Source organism: Coregonus clupeaformis, chromosome 40, assembly GCF_020615455.1.
Source record: "Coregonus clupeaformis isolate EN_2021a chromosome 40, ASM2061545v1, whole genome shotgun sequence".
In the NCBI taxonomy this organism is placed as follows: Eukaryota; Metazoa; Chordata; class Actinopteri; order Salmoniformes; family Salmonidae; genus Coregonus; species Coregonus clupeaformis.
In genome coordinates this window covers 20,181,732-20,205,468 of record NC_059231.1, presented here as the reverse complement: position 1 = coordinate 20,205,468, position 23,737 = coordinate 20,181,732, and the positions used below count along the sequence as shown (strand labels likewise).

At 42.2% G+C, this 23,737-nt stretch overlaps 1 protein-coding gene across 4 annotated transcripts in view; it reads left to right on the top strand.

The window, feature by feature from the left end:
- The first annotated feature begins 10,379 nt into the window (after nucleotides 1-10,379).
- Nucleotides 10,380-23,737, top strand: part of LOC121554952 (SEC14 domain and spectrin repeat-containing protein 1) — a 62,024-nt gene continuing 48,666 nt past the window's right edge. For 2 of the 4 annotated variants that reach the window (XM_041868668.2, XM_041868665.2), the window contains exons 1-5: nucleotides 10,380-10,653; nucleotides 12,282-12,334; nucleotides 12,497-12,574; nucleotides 16,902-17,010; nucleotides 20,595-20,685. In XM_041868668.2, the coding sequence (XP_041724602.1) occupies nucleotides 12,520-12,574; nucleotides 16,902-17,010; nucleotides 20,595-20,685 (255 nt within the window). In that variant the 5' untranslated portion in view covers nucleotides 10,380-10,653; nucleotides 12,282-12,334; nucleotides 12,497-12,519. Of the gene's footprint in view, nucleotides 10,654-10,859; nucleotides 10,891-12,281; nucleotides 12,335-12,496; nucleotides 12,575-16,901; nucleotides 17,011-20,594; nucleotides 20,686-23,737 lie in introns of those variants that run through there. The other 2 variants (XM_041868667.1, XM_041868666.1) reach the window with 2 other exon arrangements.

The following is a 23,737-nucleotide window of genomic DNA, read 5'->3' as shown; positions in this document are numbered from 1 at the left end:
AGTTATTATTATTACACTGTCCTTTATGTTATTATCATGCTGGTAAACCATAGTTACATATTCTATAGTCCTTCCAAATATCTGTACATGAGAAGCCTGGTCTTCCGAGGCTACACATCCAATGACACTAGTGCTTGTGATGAAATTAGGAGGACAGGACTGAAGATATATTTTAAATAAGATATTAATTGTATGACTCCCAGTCCCTTGGGTCTTCAGTGCCAAATTGAAACAAACATTATAACATTCTATCATGTATTTTGTCCTTTTGTCATAGTGCCAGTAATAACATTTCAACAGTATACTGTATTAATGTTCTGGTCATAAGGACTCAACACTGCTTATATAAATACCCACAGACAGCCAGCGTGTAAAGCTTTACAGACATTATCCACCATGGATCCCACTTATCCCAGAGCATGAGAGCTGCAAAACCTGTAAAGTCATGGACATAGGGATTTCATCTGCCAAATTAATACTGTAGTTATCTTTATAATCACACGCACGCACATGCACACGCACGCACACACACTAGACTAATGACAGTCCACTTGTACTTGAACTGTTCCTAGGTAGATTGGATAGAGATCCCAATAACTGTAATTATGATACAGGAATGTACCTATTTTAACGAAAAATTGAATATTATTCTTGACACTGCATATTTAGTCACTTTTCCTAATCCAGTGATATACTGTATAATCCTGGCTTTCTGTTCAGTTCCGAAAATGTAGTATAAAGCCTTCTTTTGCTTGGCAGGTATTACTCATATGAGTTGTGCCTACTGCCTCCTCTGAGATAACTAAGTACCTCCAAATACTTATCTCTGTCTGATCTGAAAGCCAACACACCTCCATGTTTAACACTCTGAGTTGATGTCAGGTTTAAACATACAACCAACACAACTTTACGTTTATCACTCTACGACTCATTCAGGTTTAGCTAAACATACAGCCCACACAACTTCATGTTACATTCCATCTGTTTGGTCGACAGGGAGATAGGCAGCAATTACAGTACGTATAGGCCTACATCCACACAATCACTGCAGATTGCCACAGGAAACATAGTATAGGCCTTTTCTCTTCAGCCCAGCATCTCATCATTACCACTGAACGCAATGGTACTTTCTACAAAGTAGTTTCTCTACCAAAATCAGTCAATCATATTTTACACAAGGCCCTTCTTATCAATTTGACTTGAAATACTAAGTCATCGTATAGATATGTGGATGTACAATGAACACAAATATAAACGCAACATGTAAAGTGTTGGTCCCATGTTTCATGAGCTGAAAGAAAATATCCCAGAAATGTTCCATTCGCACAAAAACCTTATTTCTCTCAAATTTTGTGCACAAATGTCTTTACATCCCTGTTAGTGAGTATTTTTCCTTTGCCAAGATAATCCATCCACCTGACAGGTGTGGCATATCAAGAAGATGATTAAACAGCATGATTATTACACAGGTGCACCTTGTGCTGGGGACACTCTAAAATGTGGTTTTGTCACACAGCACAATGCCACAGATGTCTCAGGTTTTGAGGGAAATTGTAATTAGCATGCTGACTGCAAGAATGTCCACCAGATCTGTTGCCAGATAATTTAATGTTCATTTCTCTACCATAAGTCACCTCCAATGTCGTTTTAGAGAATTTGGCAGTATGTCCAACAGGCCTCACAACCGCAGACCACGTGTAACCACACCAGCCCAGGACCTCCACATCCGGTTTCTTCACCTGCGGGATCGTCTGAGACCAACCATCTGGACAGCTGATGAAACTGTGGGTTTGCACAACCGAATAATTTCTGCACACTGTCAGAAACTGTCTCAAGGAAGCTCATCTGCATGCTCGTCGTCCTCAACAGGGTCTTGACCTGACTGCAGTTCGGCGTCGTAACCGACTTCATTGGACAAATGCTCACCTTCGATGGGCACTGGCACGCTGGAGAAGTGTGCTCTTCAAAGATGAATCCCGGTTTCAACTGTACCGGGCAGATGGCAGACAGCGTGTGTGGCGGTGGGGTTATGGTATGGACAGGCATAAGCCATGGACAACGAACACAATTGCAATATGAATGCACAGAGATACTGTGACGAGATCCTTAGGACCATTGTTGTGACATTCATCCACTGCCATCACCTCATGTTTAAGCATGATAATGCACGGCCCCATGTCGCAAAGATCTGTACACAATTCCTGGAAGCTGAAAATGTCCCAGTTCTGCATACTCACCAGACATGTCACCCATTGAGCATGTTTGGGATGCTCTGGATCGACGTGTACGACAGTGTGTTCCAGTTCCCACCAATATCTAGAAACTTCGCACAGCCATTGAAGAGGATTGGGACAAGATTCCACAGGCCACAATCAACAGCCTGATCAACTCTATGCGAAGGAGATGTGTTACACTGCATGAGTCAAATGGTGGTCGCCTTTTTTTAAAGGTATCTGTGACCAACAGATGCATATCTGTATTCCAGTCATGTGAAATCCATAGATTAGGGCCTAATTAATTTATTTCAATTGACTGATTTCCTTATATGAACTGTAACTCAGTAAAATCTTTGAAATTGTTTTTAAAGTACTAATGCAGTTTTTGTAAATTAGGTACTTAGGGTCAGAAAGACAGTCAACATGTTGTATGTTGTGTCATATAAAAACAACAGAATACTTCAGTCAACAAATCTCTATGCCTGCCCTGAATTAGAACTGCAACTAGTGCTGAATTACTGCATTTGAGCAGGGAACATTTTATCACAGCTTTGAATTGAAATTGAACAGGCAGAGACATCTAGTGGTTCTTCATAGACAAATTAATCCTAAACATGATGCACACCTCATTACTATAGAAAACACATATTAAACATGTAATTTATTTAAATTAAAGGACCATATGCGAAGTATATTGTTGGAACTTAGTTTGATTGTTGACTTGGGAGGACATTTTCAAAACATTCAGTACCAGTCAAAAGTTTGGACACACCTACTCATTCCAGGGTTTTTCTTTATTTTTACTATTTTCTACATTGTAGAATAGTAGTGAAGACATCAAAACTATGAAATAACACATATGGAATCATGTAGTAACCAAGAAAGTGTTAAACAAATCAAAATATATTTTATATTTGAGATTCTTCAAAGTAGCCACCCTTTGCCTTGATGACAGCTTTGCACACTCTTGGCATTCTCTCAACCAGCTTCATGAGGTAGTCATCTGGAATGCATTTCAATGAACAGGTGTGCCTTGTTAAAAGTTAATTTGTAATTAATGCGTTTGAGCCAATCAGTTGTGTTGTGACAAGGTAGGGTTGGTATACAGGAGACAGCCCTATTTGGTAAAAGACCAAGTCCATATTATGGCAAGAACAGATCAATTAAGCAAACAGAAATGACAGTCCATCATTACTTTAAGACATGAAGGTCAGTCAATCCTGAAAATGCATTTGAAAGTTTCTTCAACTGCAGTCGCAAAAACCATCAAGCGCTATGATGAAACTGGCTCTCACGAGGAACGCCACAGGAAAGGAAGACCCAGAGTTACCTCTGCTGCAGAGGATAAATTCATTAGAGTTAACTGCACCTCAGATTGCAGCCCAAATAAATGCTTCACAGTTCAATTAACAGACACATCTCAACATCAACTGCTCAAAGGAGACTGTGTGAATCAGGCCTTCATGGTCGAATTGCTGCAAAGAAACCACTACTAAAGGACACCAATAAGAGGAAGAGACTTGTTTGGGCCAAGAAACACGAGCAAAGGACATTAGACCGGTGGAAATCTGTCCTTTGGTCCGATGAGTCCAAATTTGAGATTTTTGGTTCCAACCGCTGTGTCTTTGTGAGACGCAGAGTAGGTGAACGGATGACCTCCGCATGTGTGGTTCCCACCGTGAAGCATGGAGGAGGAGGTGTGATGGTGTGGGGGTGCTTTGCTGGTGACAATTTCTGCGATTTATTTAGAATTCAAGGCACACTTAACCAGAATGGCTACCACAGCATTCTGCAGTGATACGCCATCCCATCTGGTTTGCGCTTAGTGGGACTATCATTTGTTTTTCAACAGGACAATGACCCAAAACACACCTCCAGGCTGTGTGACGACCCTCCCACTCTGTCTGCCGTATTCTCTCTTTGCTCTTGTTTCCTTATTAGGATGCCGGTGGGCGGAGTTGGGAGGGTCGTCAGCTACATGGGAAACACCTGGGCCGGGTGTGTCCCAGCATAAATGGACCTCTTCCACATTCATTGAGGAGACTCTCTCCAGGCAGATACTTTGACTTTGGTTGTGGTATTTTTGTGGCCTTTTTGGTTGTTTGCTTTGGCACCTCTCAACACTTTTCCATATTACATTTATGCATGCAAACACTCACTTACACTACTGATTACTGAATACACACACCATTGTTATTTGATTTAGTTTACTTTAGTTAATAAATATATACTTTGAGTATTCCTTGTCTCCACGTGTCTCCCTTTTGTTACGAACTTGAGCCGGTTCGTGACAAGTGGGGGTTCGTCCGGGATCTTGAACTGGTTGTGTTTGGGAGAACGTGGAGTTAATGTTCAATTCTGTAGGGTCTTTCTTTGTAAATTTTGTTAGTTTGTTTGAGTTTGATAGGCCCAGTATTGGTTGCCTTTGGGTTGTGTACTGCGTTGGAGAGAGTACATTGGTTAGTTTCCAGTCCCTGCCCAGCCTGGAAACTCTTGCTCTACTCGCTGTTGGGACATCGGTCTGAGGAGGTGAGTACAATCGGCTGTGTACCTCAGTGGGAGATTGGGTAGGGTAGTGACATTTGCTACCCGGAGCTATAGCTTTTCCCCTGATAGGCTTAGTGACGTGTTTTGTTTTGGGATACGTTGGGCATGGTTAAATGTTTGTTATTTTTGTGTGGTGTCTGTGGACTGAGCAGTTGTCTCGGGGGCACATCCGTGGCTTGGGGGAATCTACCAGCGTGCTGGGGGGTTTAATTCCTTGCCAGCGGGCTACAGTGCGTAATTACCCACCGCGAATCTGCACGAAGACTAGGGTTGAGTTATTGTAGGTTTTGGGGAAGCTCCATATCCCAGCTCTCTTCTGTGGTGCTCGGTGTGATTGTCATTTCTCTTGTGTCTGGTGTGCTCAGCAGAGGGGTTGAGCAAGATTATTATGAGATATATATATATTTTTTTTTTTTCCTGATTATGCCGAGTTCATTCGCTTTCCATCAGAAGAACTGTTAGAATGATGTACTAAAGAACAGCTGTTGAAGGTTGCTGAACACTACAAGGTTGAAATTAGTGATAAACGTCTAAAAAATTCTATTAGGTTAATATTGAAGGCCAATTTGATGGAGAGTGGTATTCTGGATGTTACCACTTGGGCAGCCTCTGCTGAGGACACGTTGTCTCCCCGATATGTTACAATGACCGCTCCATCGGTTAGTCATAGTAGTCTTCTTTTTGAACAGCAGAAAGAACTGCTTCTGTTACAGCTAGAGCATGAACAAAATGGACAAAGAGCTAAAATGGAGCATGAACAAGCTAAAATGGAGCATGATCGTGTAAAATATGAAAGGGAATTGGAATTTAAACAGGATATGGAGCGTGCTAAAATCAAGCTGCAACAAGAGCGACTAGAGTTGGTTAGGGAAGGAAAGCTCTCAGGGGAGAGTTTGCTCTGGGAAGGTGATCCAGAGTTACCTAGGGGTCGTTCCTCTTTTGGTCGTAATCCAGACACATTTGATATTGTTGGGAATTTATGGTTGTTGCCCCAGTTTAATGAAAAGGACCCGGAGACATTCTTTTCGTTGTTTGAGCGTGTTGCTGACGCTAGGAGTTGGCCTGATTCTGATCGCACTTTGATGTTGCAGTGTGTGCTGACTGGTAAAGCGCAAGAAGCATATTCAGCTCTTAGTGTAGCCGACAGTGTCAGTTATGATAAGGTTAAAACGGCTGTGTTACAGAGTTACGAATTGGTCCCTGAGTCTTACCGCCAACGATTTAGAACTTTAAAAAGGGATGATCAGCAGACTCATGTTGAGTTTGCGCGAATATTATCTTCACAGTTTAATCGCTGGTGTTCCGCCTCTGCAGTTATGACTTTCCAAGGGCTGTGTGATCTGATTATGTTAGAACAATTTAAGGACACAATCCCTGATCGTATAGCGACGTACATTAACGAACGAAAAATAAAGACTGTCGCTGAAGCTGCGGTTTTGGCAGATGAATATGTGTTGACTCACACATTTTTTTTGCAGAACCCCGTATTCGGAGTGAGTGGGGGCGTTCGCAGAGATTTGGGCCTCGCTCGCCGAGATACTTCGGTTCCCGGGCAGAGTTTCATTCAACTGGGGTTGAGCCTGATACCCGTGGTAAAACTGACTTTGGTCAAGAGTGTCACTACTGTCGAGAATTAGGTCATTGGAAAAATGAATGTCCGATTCTTAGGTCTAGGGGTAAATTCAGTACAGGTGCTTATGGTAAATCGAGGCCTACAGCGTTAGCAGCGCCTGTTCCACATCAGTTCACTCCTGACGCATTGTCTCATGCCCAGAGCCATGTGAAGGGCTATATTGATCCCGACTATTTACCTTTCGTTACGGAGGGTTTTGTGTCTATGTTAGGAAGTAAGAACCTAGTGCCAGTAAAGATCCTAAGAGACACAGGTGCCTCTGAATCATTTGTGTTGGAATCTGTGTTACCCTTCTCTGCGGAGACTGATTCGGGGAATAGTGTTCTAATTAGGGGAATAGGTTTGAACACTCTGTCAGTTCCATTGCATAAACTGATGTTGGATTGTGGACTGGTGAAAGGTGAGGTTGTTGTGGGGGTGCGTCCTTCATTGCCTATTGAGGGTATTGACGTGATCCTTGGAAATAACTTGGCTGGGGAGCGTGTGTGGCCTATCGTGTTTCCATCTTTAGTGGTTTCCACTAAGCCTTCAATTGTAGGGATTCCTGATGAGAGTGCGCAGAATTTCCCAGAGGTGTTTTCTGCGTGTGCAGTGACGCGTTCTATGATCCCTGACGACTTGGTCACGGAACTGGCTAACGAGAATACCATAAAGAAGTCTGTTACTGTTTTCCCTGTTATCCCGTTATCTGTATCCCGCTCCGATTTAATCGAGGCGCAACGGACTGACCCTACATTAGAAGAGTTGCGGGACCAAATTGTGCCTGTGGAACAGTTGGGAGATGTCGCACAGGGCTATTTTCTCCAAGAGGAGGTCCTGATGAGAAAGTGGATGTCTCATAGTAGTTGTTTTCTGGGGGAGGCGATTAGTCAGGTTGTGGTACCAGTTAAGCTTCGTGAGTTGGTGCTGACAACTTCTCACAACGACGTTGCTGGGCATATGGGTGTGAGAAAAACCTACAATCGCATATTACGACCTTTTATTTGGCCAAGATTAAAGAGGGATGTTTCTGATTTCATCAAAACTTGTCACACCTGTCAATTAACTGGTAAACCTAATCAAGCTATTAAGCCGGTACCACTGTTCCCTATTCCTGTACTCAGTAAACCTTTTGAGTATCTGATTATTGACTGTGTTGGTCCTCTGCCTCGTTCTAGAAAGGGTAGTAATTATTTGTTGACTGTGATGTGTCAGACCACTAGGTTTCCTGCTGCCTATCCTCTCCGGTCTATTACGACTAAGTCTGTGTTAAAAGCTTTGACTCAGTTTTTCTCACTGTTTGGAATCCCTAAGGTCATTCAAAGTGATCAAGGATCTAATTTCACCTCTAATCTCTTTGGACAGGTTCTCCAACAACTCCATAGTAAAGACAACTTGTCTAGCGCTTATCATGCCCAAAGTCAAGGAGCACTGGAACGTTTCCATCAAACACTTAAGTCTTTGTTGAGAGCTTATTGTACTGAGATGGATAAGGATTGGGAGGAGGGGTTGCCTTGGTTACTGTTAGCTGCTAGGGAGGTTTCACAGGAGAGCACAGGTTTTAGCCCAAATGACCTAGTGTTTGGACATAGGGTGCGTGGGCTTTTATCTGTTCTCCAGGATGACTGGAAGTCTCCCGAGCCTCCTCAGTCCCTGTTATCATATGTGTGTGATTTTCGGCGACGCTTGTATGCCGCTGGTGAAATGGCTAAAGAGAAGCTATAATCTTCACAGGACAGGATGAAGAGCATATATGATCGGCGAACTGAGCCTCGTCACTTTAGTCCAGGTGATCAGGTTCTGGCTCTGCTGCCAATTGTTGGTTCTCCGTTTCAAGGTCCATATACAGTGGTGCGCCAGTACACTGAGCAAAATTATCTAGTTGCCACTCCAGAACGGAGGAAAGCACACCAACTGTGCCATGTAAATTTGTTAAAACCCTATTATGCACGTTCCTCTGAGACTGAACAGGGGGAGTCTACAGAGGACGGTAAGGCTGTTCTTTTGGCTGATACTGTTTATTCCCTGGGTTCTGGTCATGCTAGGTCTGTGCAGGAGCAGGAAGATGTTTCTGGTCCCGACGATTGCATACTGCAGGGTAGATTGAAAAATTCAGAGACACTGGAGATTTTAGATAGCCTTCTTACTCATCTACCTGTTGATGGGCGGAAAGAGATGGTTGGTCTGATTCAGAGATTTCCAGGGTTGTTTTCTGATACACCAACACGTACAAACTTAATAGAACATGATATTGACATTGGAGATGCTGACCCCATTCGTCAACGGTTCTATAGAGTTTCTTCAGAGAAACTGCGTTGTCTGGATGCTGAGGTCAGGTACATGCTGGAGAGTAAAATAGCAGAGCCTTCTTTCTCCAGTTGGGCTTCTCCCTGTATCTTGGTCAGTAAATCGGATGGAACAAACTGACATTGTTTGATTTTGTCATGTTCTATCTTTCCTGTTTGTCCCCTCCTAGTCTTATGTTCTTCTTTCCTCTTAAAGGTTGCTTCCTGTGTAAAGGTTGCTGAGGTCTGGAGAGGAGGATGATGGGTGGGGCAAGTGGAGGTGTGAACATGTACAATTTGTCGGTTTGGGACGCAGGGGCTGGTACGTTGGTCCGGGGTCCTTGTGGGGGGGGGGTGTGACGACCCTCCCACTCTGTCTGCCGTATTCTCTCTTTGCTCTTGTTTCCTTATTAGGATGCCGGTGGGCGGAGTTGGGAGGGTCGTCAGCTACATGGGAAACACCTGGGCCGGGTGTGTCCCAGCATAAATGGACCTCTTCCACATTCATTGAGGAGACTCTCTCCAGGCAGATACTTTGACTTTGGTTGTGGTATTTTTGTGGCCTTTTTGGTTGTTTGCTTTGGCACCTCTCAACACTTTTCCATATTACATTTATGCATGCAAACACTCACTTACACTACTGATTACACACACCATTGTTATTTGATTTAGTTTACTTTAGTTAATAAATATATACTTTGAGTATTCCTTGAGCCGGTTCGTGACAGCTGTGTAAGGGGTATTTGATCAAGGAAAGTGATGGAGTGCTGCATCAGATGACCTGGCCTCCACAATCACTCGACCTCAACCCAATTGAGATGGTATGGGATGAGTTGGACCGCAGAGTGAAGGAAAAGCAGCCAACAAGTGCTTAGCATATGTGGGAACTCCTCCAAGACTGTTGGAAAAGCATTCCTCTTGGAGCTGGTTGAGAGAATGCCAAGAGTGTGCAAAGCTGTCATCAAGGCAAAGGGTGGCTACTTTGAAGAATCTCCAATATAAAATATATTTGGATTTGTTTAACACTTTTTTGGTTACTACATGATTCCATATGTGTTATTTCATAGTTTTGATGTCTTCACTATTATTCTACAATGTAGGAAATAGTAAAAATAAAGAAAAACCCTTGAATGAGTAGGTGTGTCCAAACTTTTGACTGGTACTGTACATTTTCAGCATTTATCAGAGAACAGACTTACTTGTGTCAGTGTTTCTTATCTTCCTCAGTTGCATCTAAATAACAAATACACAATTACACATGAATGAATACATTTATTATTATTATAATAGTGACTATAATTACCTGGCCTACTGTTAATTACAGCTGTATAAACTATCCATACATTTACAAGACTAGTTAACAGTTTATAAACTACTTGTACGTTTATAGCCTGCCCTATACCCCTTATAAACCATTTTAGGGTAGCGTTACCTAGCCTGCTGCCTCTAAATTAATAATAACATGTGTATATACTATTTAGAAACATGTTATAACGTTTATAAAGCTTTATAAAACCTCTAATATAAAATATACCCGTTTGACTGCAATCTTCCCTTTTTAAACAATAACATGTTTTTACCCTCACTGTCATTATACATAATCATAAAAAGTTTCAATTTTTTCATTTGAATGGAAAACGGCACGTTGAATCCCTTCCTACCGGGCAGAGAGAGCAAGTATTGTCCGTTTGGGAGTGGCCTCTGTAGTAAAAGCCCAGCCCCCTGAAAACAAACCATATTTCAATAGCAAATCCAGTGTCGATATGGCTGAGTTGTAACTTTTGATGATAGAAACATTTTTCTAACGGTGTCTAAAGGCTTGAAAGATGTGATCACGTAGATGTGATCGCGTAGGCTACAGTCCAAGAAATCAGTGGAACTCAGATAAAAAGTGGGATTTCCAGAAGGAACAGCTGCCTACTGCTGCTCCTCCTACAGACTACATTGATTCAGCATCGTATAATGGTACATACTTCGTCCTGTTTCGTCTGAGGTAAGAACGAAATCGTCCCTTCAGTCGCTACAATGCATCATTATCAAGGATTATAATGGGAACACGGTTAGAGCAGGATTCAATGTAATTGTGTCTGCAATAGCCTACTCTACTGCAACAGTGTATAATTGCTTCCATTGGTTGTGTAGCCACTAGCCAGTTGTTGGGGGGAAAACCTCGTGCTACTGCTACAGTGATACAAACGCTGCTTCTTATTCAGCACGGGTGAGCAAATGTGTAGGTATATCATCATACATTTCATACATCGTGAAGAGGGTCTTACATTATAGAATTTTCGAAACGAGCTCTAGCGATGAACAGGCCATGGAGGTGGGTCATTCGATTTCAGGGCTTTTGTCTCGTGGCTATAGCTGTGTGCCTGGCTATAAAACCATTCTACAATGATCTGCCTACAAATTAGCATAGCCTAATATCGAAACTTGCAATTTAACCTAAATGTAAGAAAATGTATGTCTGTTTATTCTCAACCATGCCTAGTATTGCCTATCCTCATAAACGCCCCTTTCATACCTAGCCTATGCGTCGTGGCCATTGGTAATGTCATTGAAAATGTCATCAATATCGAATTACTGTAGCCTACCTTTGAAAGCAAGGGAAACTATTATCAATTATTTGGTAGCAGTCTAATATTGAAACTGACAATATTATGCCTTTTATCAAAATAAGTAGCCTTGTTATTGTCATCAATTACAACCTCCAAATTCTTGGAGTATGAGAATATGAGTGAGATTATCCCTTGGCTAATTACAGTAGCCTCTGGCAGTCAACACACTTTACACATCATGCACATATTTGATCTAGATATAATAGCTCAAAGACACTAACTTACCAGGAAAAAGCAAATCCAACATTTTCTACAATTATATGACACAAGGACAAGATTATTTAATTATTAATGGTTATAGTGCTTTGATAACTGTTGCCTGGATGAACCCAAAGTTACACTAGGCTACATGCAAGTTAGAGAGAAGAAGGGACAGTAAACCAGGTCTTCATCCCAAATGGCACCCTATTCCCTATGTAGTGCACTACTTTTGACCAGGGCCCATAGGGTGTCATTTGGCATGTCATCTATGATAATATGCCAGTAGGTGGCTCAGTACTGTGCAGTAAGTCAGAGTTTGCTGCATTGCAATCTACTAATGGGTTTCAAATGTTTCCCCACACTGTTTTGGCCAGCAACCAAGTAAATCTATCATTCTGCAGTCTAACAATTGTGCTGAGAACAGATTTGACCAAAAGGGTATGATGATGTACTGCAGTGGTTTGTGTATCATTCAGTTCAGTTAAGACAAGACATGTTATTGTTAACAGCCCAGATAGGTAATCCTCCCACCGCTTGTTTTGCAGAATCAACTAAGTTCATTAGTGTATTTGAAGCTAACGGAATAGAACAGAACAGTTACACACTTCCTTCTTCCTACTTCATAACTTGATACTGTAGCCTACATAAGTGCCTGGAGATTGTTTTGTTCTCAGAAAGTAATACGCTATGTCTTGATTCCACATTAGGGGATGATTCGTTTGTCAATATGATTGTCAATATTGAGCTAATTACTGCTTATCTATAGGGTTGACTTGTTCTTATCTCTGTGTCCTCATTACAGAACATGGGCCCAGAAGGAAAGGTTTGAAGGAGGTACCTGTGATTTCTAGGAAGGTAAAGCATCTTGGCTTTTCATTGTACCATTTGGCTTTTAATTGACAAAGTGATCACAGTACTATATGCTATGTTGTATGTGTGCGTGCGTGTGTGTGTGATCATGTAATTATTATTATGTGCATCACCTGCTTTGCTATAACCTACATCTTTACTTTTCAGACTGAAGGGTGGAACTTGGCAGGATGGAGGCCACCAACATACTGCCCATTCTGAAGAAACGCCTAGCCTTCTTGTCAGGTAATAACATGCTCCAATCAGTCAAAGATGTTTATGTTTACTGTTAACAGAGATGGCTTCTTGGAATGACCTTCACTGCATTGTAAAAGTGTAACATTACCAGTGATCATCTTTACATAGAAAAGCCCAACAGTTGTACCACATCTACTAATTACTACTAGTAATTATAGTATTACTATTATGCATTGGTCCTAGCTCATGCAGCTGGCCCAAGCACTTTCTGTGCTGCTTATTGAACAATTCCAGTCAGTGAAATAACAGTACAGCAGTGAGAGTGAGCATTATCAAAGAAGTAGAGTTGACTAAAAAATGAACTTCAAGGTATGCAGGCTCATATAATCCCAGGATTGTCAACTTTATGTGTACCACACATCTAACTCTCACTTTCATCAAGTTGTTTAATCATCATAGTTGTACAAGGACACAACCATTTGAAGTTGCAGTGTTATTGATGTGTCCTCCTCCCTCTCTAGCCTCTGAAGGGAGTGTAGTGTATTGTAGTGTAGTAGTCTCCTGTAGCTCAGTTGGTAGAGCATGGCGCTTGCAACGCCAGGGTTGTGGGTTCGATTCCCACGGGGGGCCAGTATGAAAAATGTATGCACTCACTAACTGTAAGTCGCTCTGGATTTACAGTTAGTTAGCTCTTATCCAGAGCGACTTACAGTTAGTGAGTGCATACATATTTTTTTTGTTTGTTAGTTTTTTTATTTATTAATTTTTTTCATACTGGCCCCCCGTGGGAATCGAACCCACTACCCTGGCGTTGCAAACGCCATGCTCTACCAACATCCCTGCCGGCCATTCCCTCCCCTACCCTGGACGACGCTGGGCCAATTGTGCACCGCCCCATGGGTCTCCCGGTCACGGCCGGCTACGACAGAGCCTGGATACGAACCAGGATCTCTAGTGGCACAGCTAGCACTGCGATGCAGTGCCTTAGACCACTGCGCCACTCGATCCCCTGCTGATTTTGTACGTTTGCCCACTGACAAATACATGATCAGTCTATAATTTTAATGGTAGGTTTATTTGAACAGTGAGAGACAGAATAACAACAAAAAAATCCAGAAAAACGCATGTAAATTTTTTTATAAATTGATTAGCATTTTAATGAGGGAAATAAGTATTTGACCCCTCTGCAAAACATGACTTAGTACTTGGTGGCAAAACCCTTATTGGCAATCACAGAGGTCAGACGTTTCTTGTAGTTGGCCACCAGGTTTGCACACATCTCAGGAGGGATTTTGTTCCACTCCTCTTTGCAGATCTTCTCCAAGTCATTAAGGTTTCGAGGCTGACGTTTGGCAACTCGAACCTTCAGCTCCCTCCACAGATTTTCTATGGGATTAAGGTCTGGAGACTGGCTAGGCCACTCCAGGACCTTAATGTGCTTCTTCTTGAGCCACTCCTTTGTTGCCTTGGCCGTGTGTTTTGGGTCATTGTCATGCTGGAATACCCATCCACGACCCATTTTCAATGCCCTGGCTGAGGGAAGGAGGTTCTCACCCAAGATTTGACGGTACATGGCCCCGTCCATCGTCCCTTTGATGCGGTGAAGTTGTCCTGTCCCCTTAGCAGAAAAATACCCCCAAAGCATAATGTTTCCACCTCCATGTTTGATGGTGGGGATGGTGTTCTTGGGGTCATAGGCAGCATTCCTCCTCCTCCTCCAAACACGGCGAGTTGATGCCAAAGAGCTCGATTTTGGTCTCATCTGACCACAACACTTTCACCCAGTTCTCCTCTGAATCATTCAGATGTTCATTGACAAACTTCAGACGGCCCTGTATATGTGCTTTCTTGAGCAGGGGGACCTTGCGGGCGCTACAGGATTTCAGTCCTTCACAGCGTAGTGTGTTACCAATTGTTTTCTTGGTGACTATGGTCCCAGCTACCTTGAGATCATTGACAAGATCCTCCCGTGTAGTTCTGGGCTGATTCCTTACTGTTCTCATGATCATTGCAACTCCACAAGGTGAGATCTTGCATGGAGCCCCAGGCCGAGGGAGATTGACAGTTCTTTTGTGTTTCTTCCATTTGCGAATAATCGCACCAACTGTTGTCACCTTCTCACCAAGCTGCTTGGCGATGGTCTTGTAGCGCATTCCGGTCTTGTGTAGGTCTACAATCTTGTCCCTGACATCCTTGGAGAGCACTTTGGTCTTGGCCATGGTGGAGAGTTTGGAATCTGATTGATTGATTGCTTTTGTGGACAGGTGTCTTTTATACAGGTAACAAGCTGAGATTAGGAGCACTCCCTTTAAGAGTGTGCTCCTAATCTCAGCTCGTTACCTGTATAAAAGACACCTGGGAGCCAGAAATCTTTCTGATTGAGAGGGGGCCAAATACTTATTTCCCTCATTAAAATGCAAATCAATTTATAAAATTTTTGACATGCGTTTTTCTGGATCTTTTTGTTGTTATTCTGTCTCTCACTGTTCAAATAAACCTATCATTAAAATTATAGACAGATCATTTCTTTGTCAGTGGGCAAACGTACAAAATCAGCAGGGGATCAAATACTTTTTTCCCTCACTGTAGTCCTTGGTCTAGGAGTGTAGTAGCTAGTCCTTGGTGGGCTGCTAAATACCCCTTTCTACTCTTGGCGCTGGCAGGCAGTGTGTTGTGATGAAGGTGAATGATAATGGCCTGTTGTTCTGCCCTGCCTGCTGCTGACAGAATTAGGTTTCTCATCATGTTGATGACTCTGATTTGAAGGTCACAGCACCAGGACTGCATCAGGGAGGGACTTTCCAGAGATGCTGAGTGTTCAGAATACTGTTGAAGTTCTCATTGACTTACTAAGCACTAGATACACAAAAAAAACGTAGGCTTGTGGTATTAGAATATAATATATCTTTATTCTACTTGTGACACTGGAAGTCTAATGAAAGCTAATAGTTCAGTTCACAAATATTGACAAATGTGGAATTTGTTCTGATGGTAATAGCTATTATTTTCTTGTTTTCTACTAAGAGAACATTGTTTTAGATTGAGCTGCTGTACGCTATATACTTCACACTGATTTTGTTAGCTCTTGAGATTGAGTTTCTAATTTAAAAAAATATATAGTTTAGACATAAATGTTTGAATACTTCAACATTTGCCAGTGAGCGTCATATAAAGACTTCTGCTAGTTTAAAATTGTTTTGTTGTTATTTCCAGACTGGTAAAGGTCTCAAATAGACGCATAATTGTTTCAGGAAAATCATAGCGCTTGTGACTTTTGGTTAGTTTTTGTGTTAGGCAGGTTGTTTTTCGGCTGTTCGTGCACACACAGTTTTTTCTTGAGGCAAGTTGTAGTTCGGTAGCCGAAGTCTATGCCCCTTCGTCGGTGATTGGTCAACAGTAGGGGTGGGAACTATGGACGGGATTCTTCAATGAAGTGTTTGCTGTCATTCAACGAGAGATATTAGAGAGCACAGCAGCAACTAGGTCCTACTGTCTGCAGTGCACTACTAGTTTTCAAGCACATTTTTTCACTTGAAAAGTACTGCACCCAACATCTTAGCTAGATGTAAAATTGCGCGACTAAGACCTCCTCGGCAAAAACTTCAACATTTTTTACAGATATCTAGATTTATGTTAGATTTATTCAGACTATTCAAGAGGGACAAACAACAGTAATCAGTGTTTCCCTATCGCTACTCCAAACAATATGATGAATAAAACAATATATATACAAAGGCTTTACCACCCCGATTATCGGGATGGTAAAGCATTTTCAGTGTAAACTTAAATGACTAAAACCACATAGAAAGTATGTAGAAAAGATAATGGAGCTATATATTTTTTAAATAAGATAAACTTTGAGAACTAACAATCACCAAAATAAAAAATTGAGAGTCAGGGAGAATCAAAAATTCCCCAAATGTCATGGCATGGGGCCCCCATTGATTTTGTTATAATGTTTGAGTCACTCAGAAAGCATAAGAACACGGCATCCCCATGACAAAATATGTAGAATTGCAGGAAACAACAAACTTTTGTCTCAGCGGCCAAGTAGTGCACTACAAAGGGAATAGGGCACCATTTGGGATGCATCCAGAGGCAGAGCTCCCACCATCATTACCGTTGTCCTTGGCATTTACAAGACGCAACTCCTCTTTTAATAGATGATTCTTGGCAGGCCGTACTTGGAATACTTGGTTCTGCCTGTAGATACCATAGAATTAGGAGTAAAACGGCCTTGGAACCTCTGACCATAGCAATTTGACTGGTACATTCATGGGTACACCCACTACGGTAGATACACCAGGTCTCTCTTGCAAAATAGATTTGAATAAGGTGAATAAGAGTTCATTTTCTGGATGTTTCACATTCACAGGAGGCAAGGACAGACGCAGTGGGCTAATCCTTACCATTCCACTATGTACAGAACAGACCAGTATGGAGGAGCTCAGCTCCACGTTGGACTATCTCCTTGACATCCCCAGGTAAGATCCCATTACTGGCACACCCTGTATTATCACCATTGACTTATATACATTTCTAGACACATACACTGAGAGTACAAAATATTAGGAACACCTTCCTAAAATTTAGTTGCACCCCCTTTTGCCCTGAGAACAGCCTCAATTCGTCGGGGCAAGGACTCTACAAGGTGTTAAAGCGTTTCACAGGGATGCTGGCCCATGTTGACTCCAATGCGTCCCACAGTTGTGTCAAGTTGGCTTGATGTCCTTTGGGTGGTGGACCATTCTTGATACACACGTGAAAGTGTGAATAACATTGTTGGTGCGAACAGAAGCCACTGGGGACGAGTACAAAATCTTAATCCAGGAAAGGAATGACGGGCCAAACCCAAATCTCTCTAGTACTTTAAATAGATATTCCCACTCAACCCGGTCGAAAGCCTTCTTAGCATCCAGAGAGATGACGACCTCTGACCTCTGGCTGTGGAGTTGAGTGGGCAGAATAAAGAACATTAAATAGCCGGCGCATATTATAGAAAGATTGCCTACCTGAGATAAAGCTGGTTTGGTCAGAGTTCATTCTATTAGGAATCACTGTCTCTAAACAGTGTGAGAGGACCTTAGTGAGAATATATTATAATCGCAGCACAAGAGGCTTATAGGGCGGTACGAGCCACATTCTAGGGCATTCTTGTCCTTTTTAAGCAAAACCGAAATAGTCGCCTGGGTAAGTGTCTGGGGCTTCTGATTAGAAATAATTTAATTGTACACTGAACAAAAATATAAACGCAACATATAAAGTGTTGGTCCCATGTTTCATGAGCTGAAATAAAAGATTCCCGAAATGTTCAAAATGCACAAAAAGCTTATTTCTCTCAAATTGTGTGCTCAAATTTGTTTGCATCCCTGTTAGTTAGCATTTCTCCTTTGCCAAGATAATCCATCCACCTGACAGGTGTGGCATATCAAGAAGCTGATTAAACAGCATGATCGTTACACAGATGCACCTTGTGCTGGGGACAATAACAGGCCTCTCTAAGATGTGAAGTTTTGTCACACAACACAATGCCACAGATGTCTCAAGTTTTGAGGGAGCATGCAATTGGCAATGTCCACCAGAGCTGTTGCCAGATAATTTAATGTTCATTTCTCTACCATAAGCCACCTCCAACATTGTTTTAGAGAATTTGGCAGTACGTCTAACCAGCCCCACAACCGCAGACCACGTGTATGGCGTCGTGTTGGTGAGCGGTTTTCTGATGTAAACGTTGTGAACAGAGTGCCCCATGGTGGCGGAGGGGTTATTGTATGGGCAGGCATAAGCTGCGGACAACAAACACAATTGTATTTTATCGGTGGCAATTTGAATGCACAAAAATACAGTGCGAGATCCTGAGGTCCATTGTGAGGCCCATTTTTTATCTGTGATCAACAGATACAGTGGGGCAAAAAAGTATTTAGTCAGCCACCAATTGTGCAAGTTCTCCCACTTAAAAGGATGAGAGAGGCCTGTAATTTTCATCATAGGTACATGTCAACTATGACAGACAAAATGAGGAAAAAAAATCCAGAAAATCACATTGTAGGATTTTTTATGAATTTATTTGCAAATTATGGTGGAAAATAAGTATTTGGTCAATAACAAAAGTTTCTCAATACTTTGTTATATACCCCTTGTTGGCAATGACACAGGTCAAACGTTTTCTGTAAGTCTTCACAAGGTTTTCACACACTGTTGCTGGTATTTTGGCCCATTCCTCCATGCAGATCTCCTCTAGAGCAGTGATGTTTTGGGGCTGTCGCTGGGCAACACGGACTTTCAACTCCCCTCCAAAGATTTTCTATGGGGTTGAGATCTGGAGACTGGCTAGGCCACTCCAGGACCTTGAAATGCTTCTTACGAAGCCACTCCTTCGTTGCCCGGGGTGTGTTTGGGATCATTGTCATGCTAAAAGACCCAGCCACGTTTAATCTTCAATGCCCTTGCTGATGGAAGGAGGTTTTCACTCAAAATCTCACGATACATGGCCCCATTCATTCTTTCCTTTACACGGATCAGTCGTCCTGGTCCCTTTGCAGAAAAACAGCCCCAAAGCATGAAGTTTCCACCCCCATGCTTCACAGTAGGTATGGTGTTCTTTGGAGGCAACTCAGCATTCTTTGTCCTCCAAACACGATGAGTTGAGTTTTTACCAAAAAAGTTATATTTTGGTTTCATCTGACCATATGACATTCTCCCAATCCTCTTCTGGATCATCCAAATGCACTCTAGCAAACTTCAGACGGGCCTGGACATGTACTGGCTTAAGCAGGGGGACAGGTCTGGCAATGCAGGATTTGAGTCCCTGGCGGAGTAGTGTGTTACTGATGTTAGGCTTTGTTACTTTGGTCCCAGCTCTCTGCAGGTCATTCACTAGGTCCCCCCGTGTGGTTCTGGGATTCTTGTGATCATTTTGACCCCACGGGGTGAGATCTTGCGTGGAGCCCCAGATCGAGGGAGATTATCAGTGGTCTTGTATGTCTTCCATTTCCTAATAATTGCTCCCACAGTTGATTTCTTCAAACCAAGCTGCTTACCTATTGCAGATTCAGTCTTCCCAGCCTGGTGCAGGTCTACAATTTTGTTTCTGGTGTCCTTTGACAGCTCTTTGGTCTTGACCATAGTGGAGTTTGGAGTGTGACTGTTTGAGGTTGTGGACAGGTGTCTTTTATACTGATAACAAGTTCAAACAGGTGCCATTAATACAGGTAACGAGTGGAGGACAGAGGAGCCTCTTAAAGAAGAAGTTACAGGTCTGTGAGAGCCAGAAATCTTGCTTGTTTGTAGGTGACCAAATACTTATTTTCCACCATAATTTGCAAATAAATTCATTAAAAATCCTACAATGTGATTTTCTGGATTTTTTTTTCTCAATTTGTCTGTCATAGTTGACGTGTACATATGATGAAAATGACAGGCCTCTCTCATCTTTTTAAGTGGGAGAACTTGCACAATTGGTGGCTGACTAAATACTTTTTTTCCCCACTGTACATATCTGTATTACCAGTCATGTGAAATCCATAGATTAGGGCCTAATTTATTTATTTCAATTGACTGATTTCCTCATATGAACTGTAACTCAGTAGAATCTTTGAAATTGTTGCATGTTGCATTTATTTTTTGGTTCAGTATACATTGAGCAAAGGATAGGTGGCTCCATTGCCTTTGAAAAAGCACTTGCATAGCAACAATATTGTGCACTCATTGGCCTCTCAGCATTCTATTTGGATTGAGCTAGTTCTGCTACATTAGTCTGTAGGAGAGATTACCAAAATAATATGCTAAGAAGGATCATGCTATGTTAGCTTATGTCTCCTACATGATGATCACACACTTTCTGTTCAGTATTTATCTTGGCTTTACTGTCCTGTGTGGCTCAGTTGGTAAGAGCATGGCACCAAGGTTGTGGGTTAAATTGCTGTAGGCATGCTTGCTTCATCTGCATATCTTATTTAAGGGCCAGATTGGGATCCTTGGTGTCAGATTCATGGAGCAAGAGCACACATTATTACACGTAGACATAATCACCATGTCTTTTTTCTCCTATCTTCTCTCCTCTCTTCAGTGACAAGTGTAAAGCAAGAGGCTTCACAGTCATTGTGGATGGACGGAAGTCTCAGTGGAACATAGTGAAGACGGTGGTGCTCATGTTGCAGGTAGGAACTGATAATCAGCGCAGATGTGTTCCTTTAAGGATAAAACCACAGTTTACCCCCACACTGCAGCGAGACGAGAAGTCCATATTTCTGTGTATCAAATGGAAGAACGCCTGTCAAACTACTGCCTTTGGAATGTATAGTGGAATACATTACAGTCATATGGAGTGAATACTAATAATATCATCTACAGTTTGACAGAATGATGACTCATATACATTTTAGGTCAAAGACACTACTGTCTGTGTTCTACTCTGCATAGAAACAGTCAGGAGATTATAGCAGTCTGCTATAACAGACTCCTGATCACACACACCCAGGCTAGATAGGAAGACGATTCCAATGCCATGCTTTGTTGTACAAAAAATACTGTCTGTAGGGGAGGGCTGAGCAGTGTGGTAGACCTGGGTGATATGGCCTAAAAATCACATCTTGATTTTTTCACATTTATGGGCGATTCACTATATAAATGTATATAGTTTAAAAAAATGTTTTCTCTAAATAAGCTTTGTTGCACAATTAAAGGTCAATACTTTTATTTATTTAACCTTTATTTAACCAGGTAAGCCAGTTGAGAACAAGTTCTCATTTACAATTGCGACCTGGCCAAGATAAAGCAAAGCAGTGCAGTTAAAAACAACAACAACACAGAGTTACATATGGAATAAACAAAACGTACAGTCAATAACACAATATAACATCTATATACAGTGTGTGCAAATGTAGTTATGGAGGTAAGGCAATAAATAGGCCATAGTGCAAAATAATTATAATTATAATTTAGTATTAACACTGGAGTGATAGATGTGCAGAAGATGATGTGCAAATAGAGATACTGGGGTGCAAATGAGCAAAATAAATAACAATGTAAATAACAATATGGGGATGAGGTAGTTGGGTGGGCTAATTACAGATGGGCTGTGTACAGGTGCAGTGATCGGTAAGCTGCTATGACAACTGATGCTTAAAGATAGTGAGGGAGATAAGTGTCTCCAGCTTCAGAGATTTTTGCAGTTTGTTCAAGTCATTTGCAGCAGAGAACTGGAAGGAATGGCGACCAAAGAAGGTGTTGGCTTTGGGGATGACCAGTGAGATATACCTGCTGGAAAGCATACTACGGGTGGGTGTTGCTATGGTGTCAATGAGCTAAGATAAGGCGGGGATTTGCCTAGAAGTGATTTATAGATGACCTGGAGCAAGTGGGTTTGGCGACAAATATGTAGTGAGGGCCAGCCAACGAGAGCGTACAGGTCACAATGGTGGGTAGTATATGGGGCTTTGGTGACAAAACGGATGGCACTGTGATAGACTACATCGAATTTGCTGAGTAGAGTGTTGGAAGCTATTTTGTAAATGGCATCGCCGAAGTCAAGGATCGGTAGGATAGTCCGTTTTACGAGGGCATGTTTAGCAGCATGAGTGAAGGAGGCTTTGTTGTGAAATAGGAAGCCGATTCTAGATTTAACTTTGTATTGGAGATGCTTAATGTGAGTCTGGAAGGAGAGTTTATGGTCTAACCAGACACCTAGGTATTTGTAGTTGTCCACATATTCTAAGTCAGACCCGCCGAGAGTAGTGATTCTAGTCGGGCAGGCGGGTGCAAGCAGCGTTCGATTGAAGAGCATGCATTTAGTTTTACTAGCGTTTAAGAGCAGTTGGAGGCCACGGAAGGAGTGTTGTATGGCATTGAAGCTCGTTTGGAGGTTTGTTAACACAGTGTCCAATGAAGGGCCAGATGTATACAAAATGGTGTTGTCTGCGTAGAGGTGGATCTGAGAGTCACCAGCAGCAGGAGCGACATCATTGATATACACAGAGAATAGAGTCGGCCCGAGAATTTAACCCTGTGGCACCCCCATAGAGACTGCCAGAGGTCCAGACAACAGGCACTCCGATTTGACACATTTAACTCTATCTGAGAAGTAGTTGGTGAACCAGGCGAGGCAGTCATTTGAGAAACCAAGGCTATTTAGTCTGCCAATAAGAATGCGGTGATTGACAGAGACAAAAGCCTTGGCCAGGTCAATGAAGACGGCTGCACAGTACTGTCTTTTATCGATCGCGGTTATTATATCGTTTAGGACCTTGAGCGTGGCTGAGGTACACCCATGACCAGCTCGGAAACCAGATTTCATAGCGGAGAAGGTACGGTGGGATTCGAAATGGTCGGTGATCTGTTTGTTAACTTGGCTTTCAAATACTTTCAAAAGTCAGGGCAGGATGGATATAGGTCTGTAACAGTTTGGATCTAGAGTGTCACCCCCTTTGAAGAGGGGGATGACCGCGGCAGCTTTCCAATCTCTGGGGATCTCAGACGATACGAAAGAGAGTTTGAACAGGCTGGTAATAGGGGTTGCGACAATATCGGCGGCTAATTTTAGAAACAAGATTGTCTAGCATTTCAAACAGTCAGGAATAATCTAATGAATTCAGGGCTTGTAAAATTATATCTATGCTAAATATAAGCCTTCCACTACCACTAATAATTTAATTATTTTATCAAAATGGGCTCCCGAGTGGCGCAGCGGTCTAAGGCACTACATCTCAGTGCTTGAGGCGTCACTACAGACCCCCTGGTTCGATTCCAGGCTGTATCACAACCGGCCGTGATTGGGAGTCCCATAGGGCGGCGAACAATTGGCCCTGCGTCGTCCGGGTTTGGCCGGTGTAGGCCGTCATTGTAAATAAGAATTTGTTCTTAACTGACTTGCCTAGTTAAATAAAGGTTAAATAAAACAATAAATAAAAATAGTTTAACCTGCTTTTTTTTGCAATAATTACTAATCTAGCTGTCAAGTCTGTCTATGAACATGATTTATTTATTTTACTAATTTAACCAGAACCATGGACAATGCACATCCACTAATAATGACCAACTTCTGGTATCAGGCATTATAGAAATGTAACACAGGTCTCATAAACAATCTCTCAAGCACAAGCCCACGTGCTAGTGAGTAGCCAGCTAATCTTTATATTCAAAGTCTAGCCACCTTGGATGTATTTGCTTGCTAACAAGGTAGAACAGTTGAACTGTTATGAAAACATCCCCCTG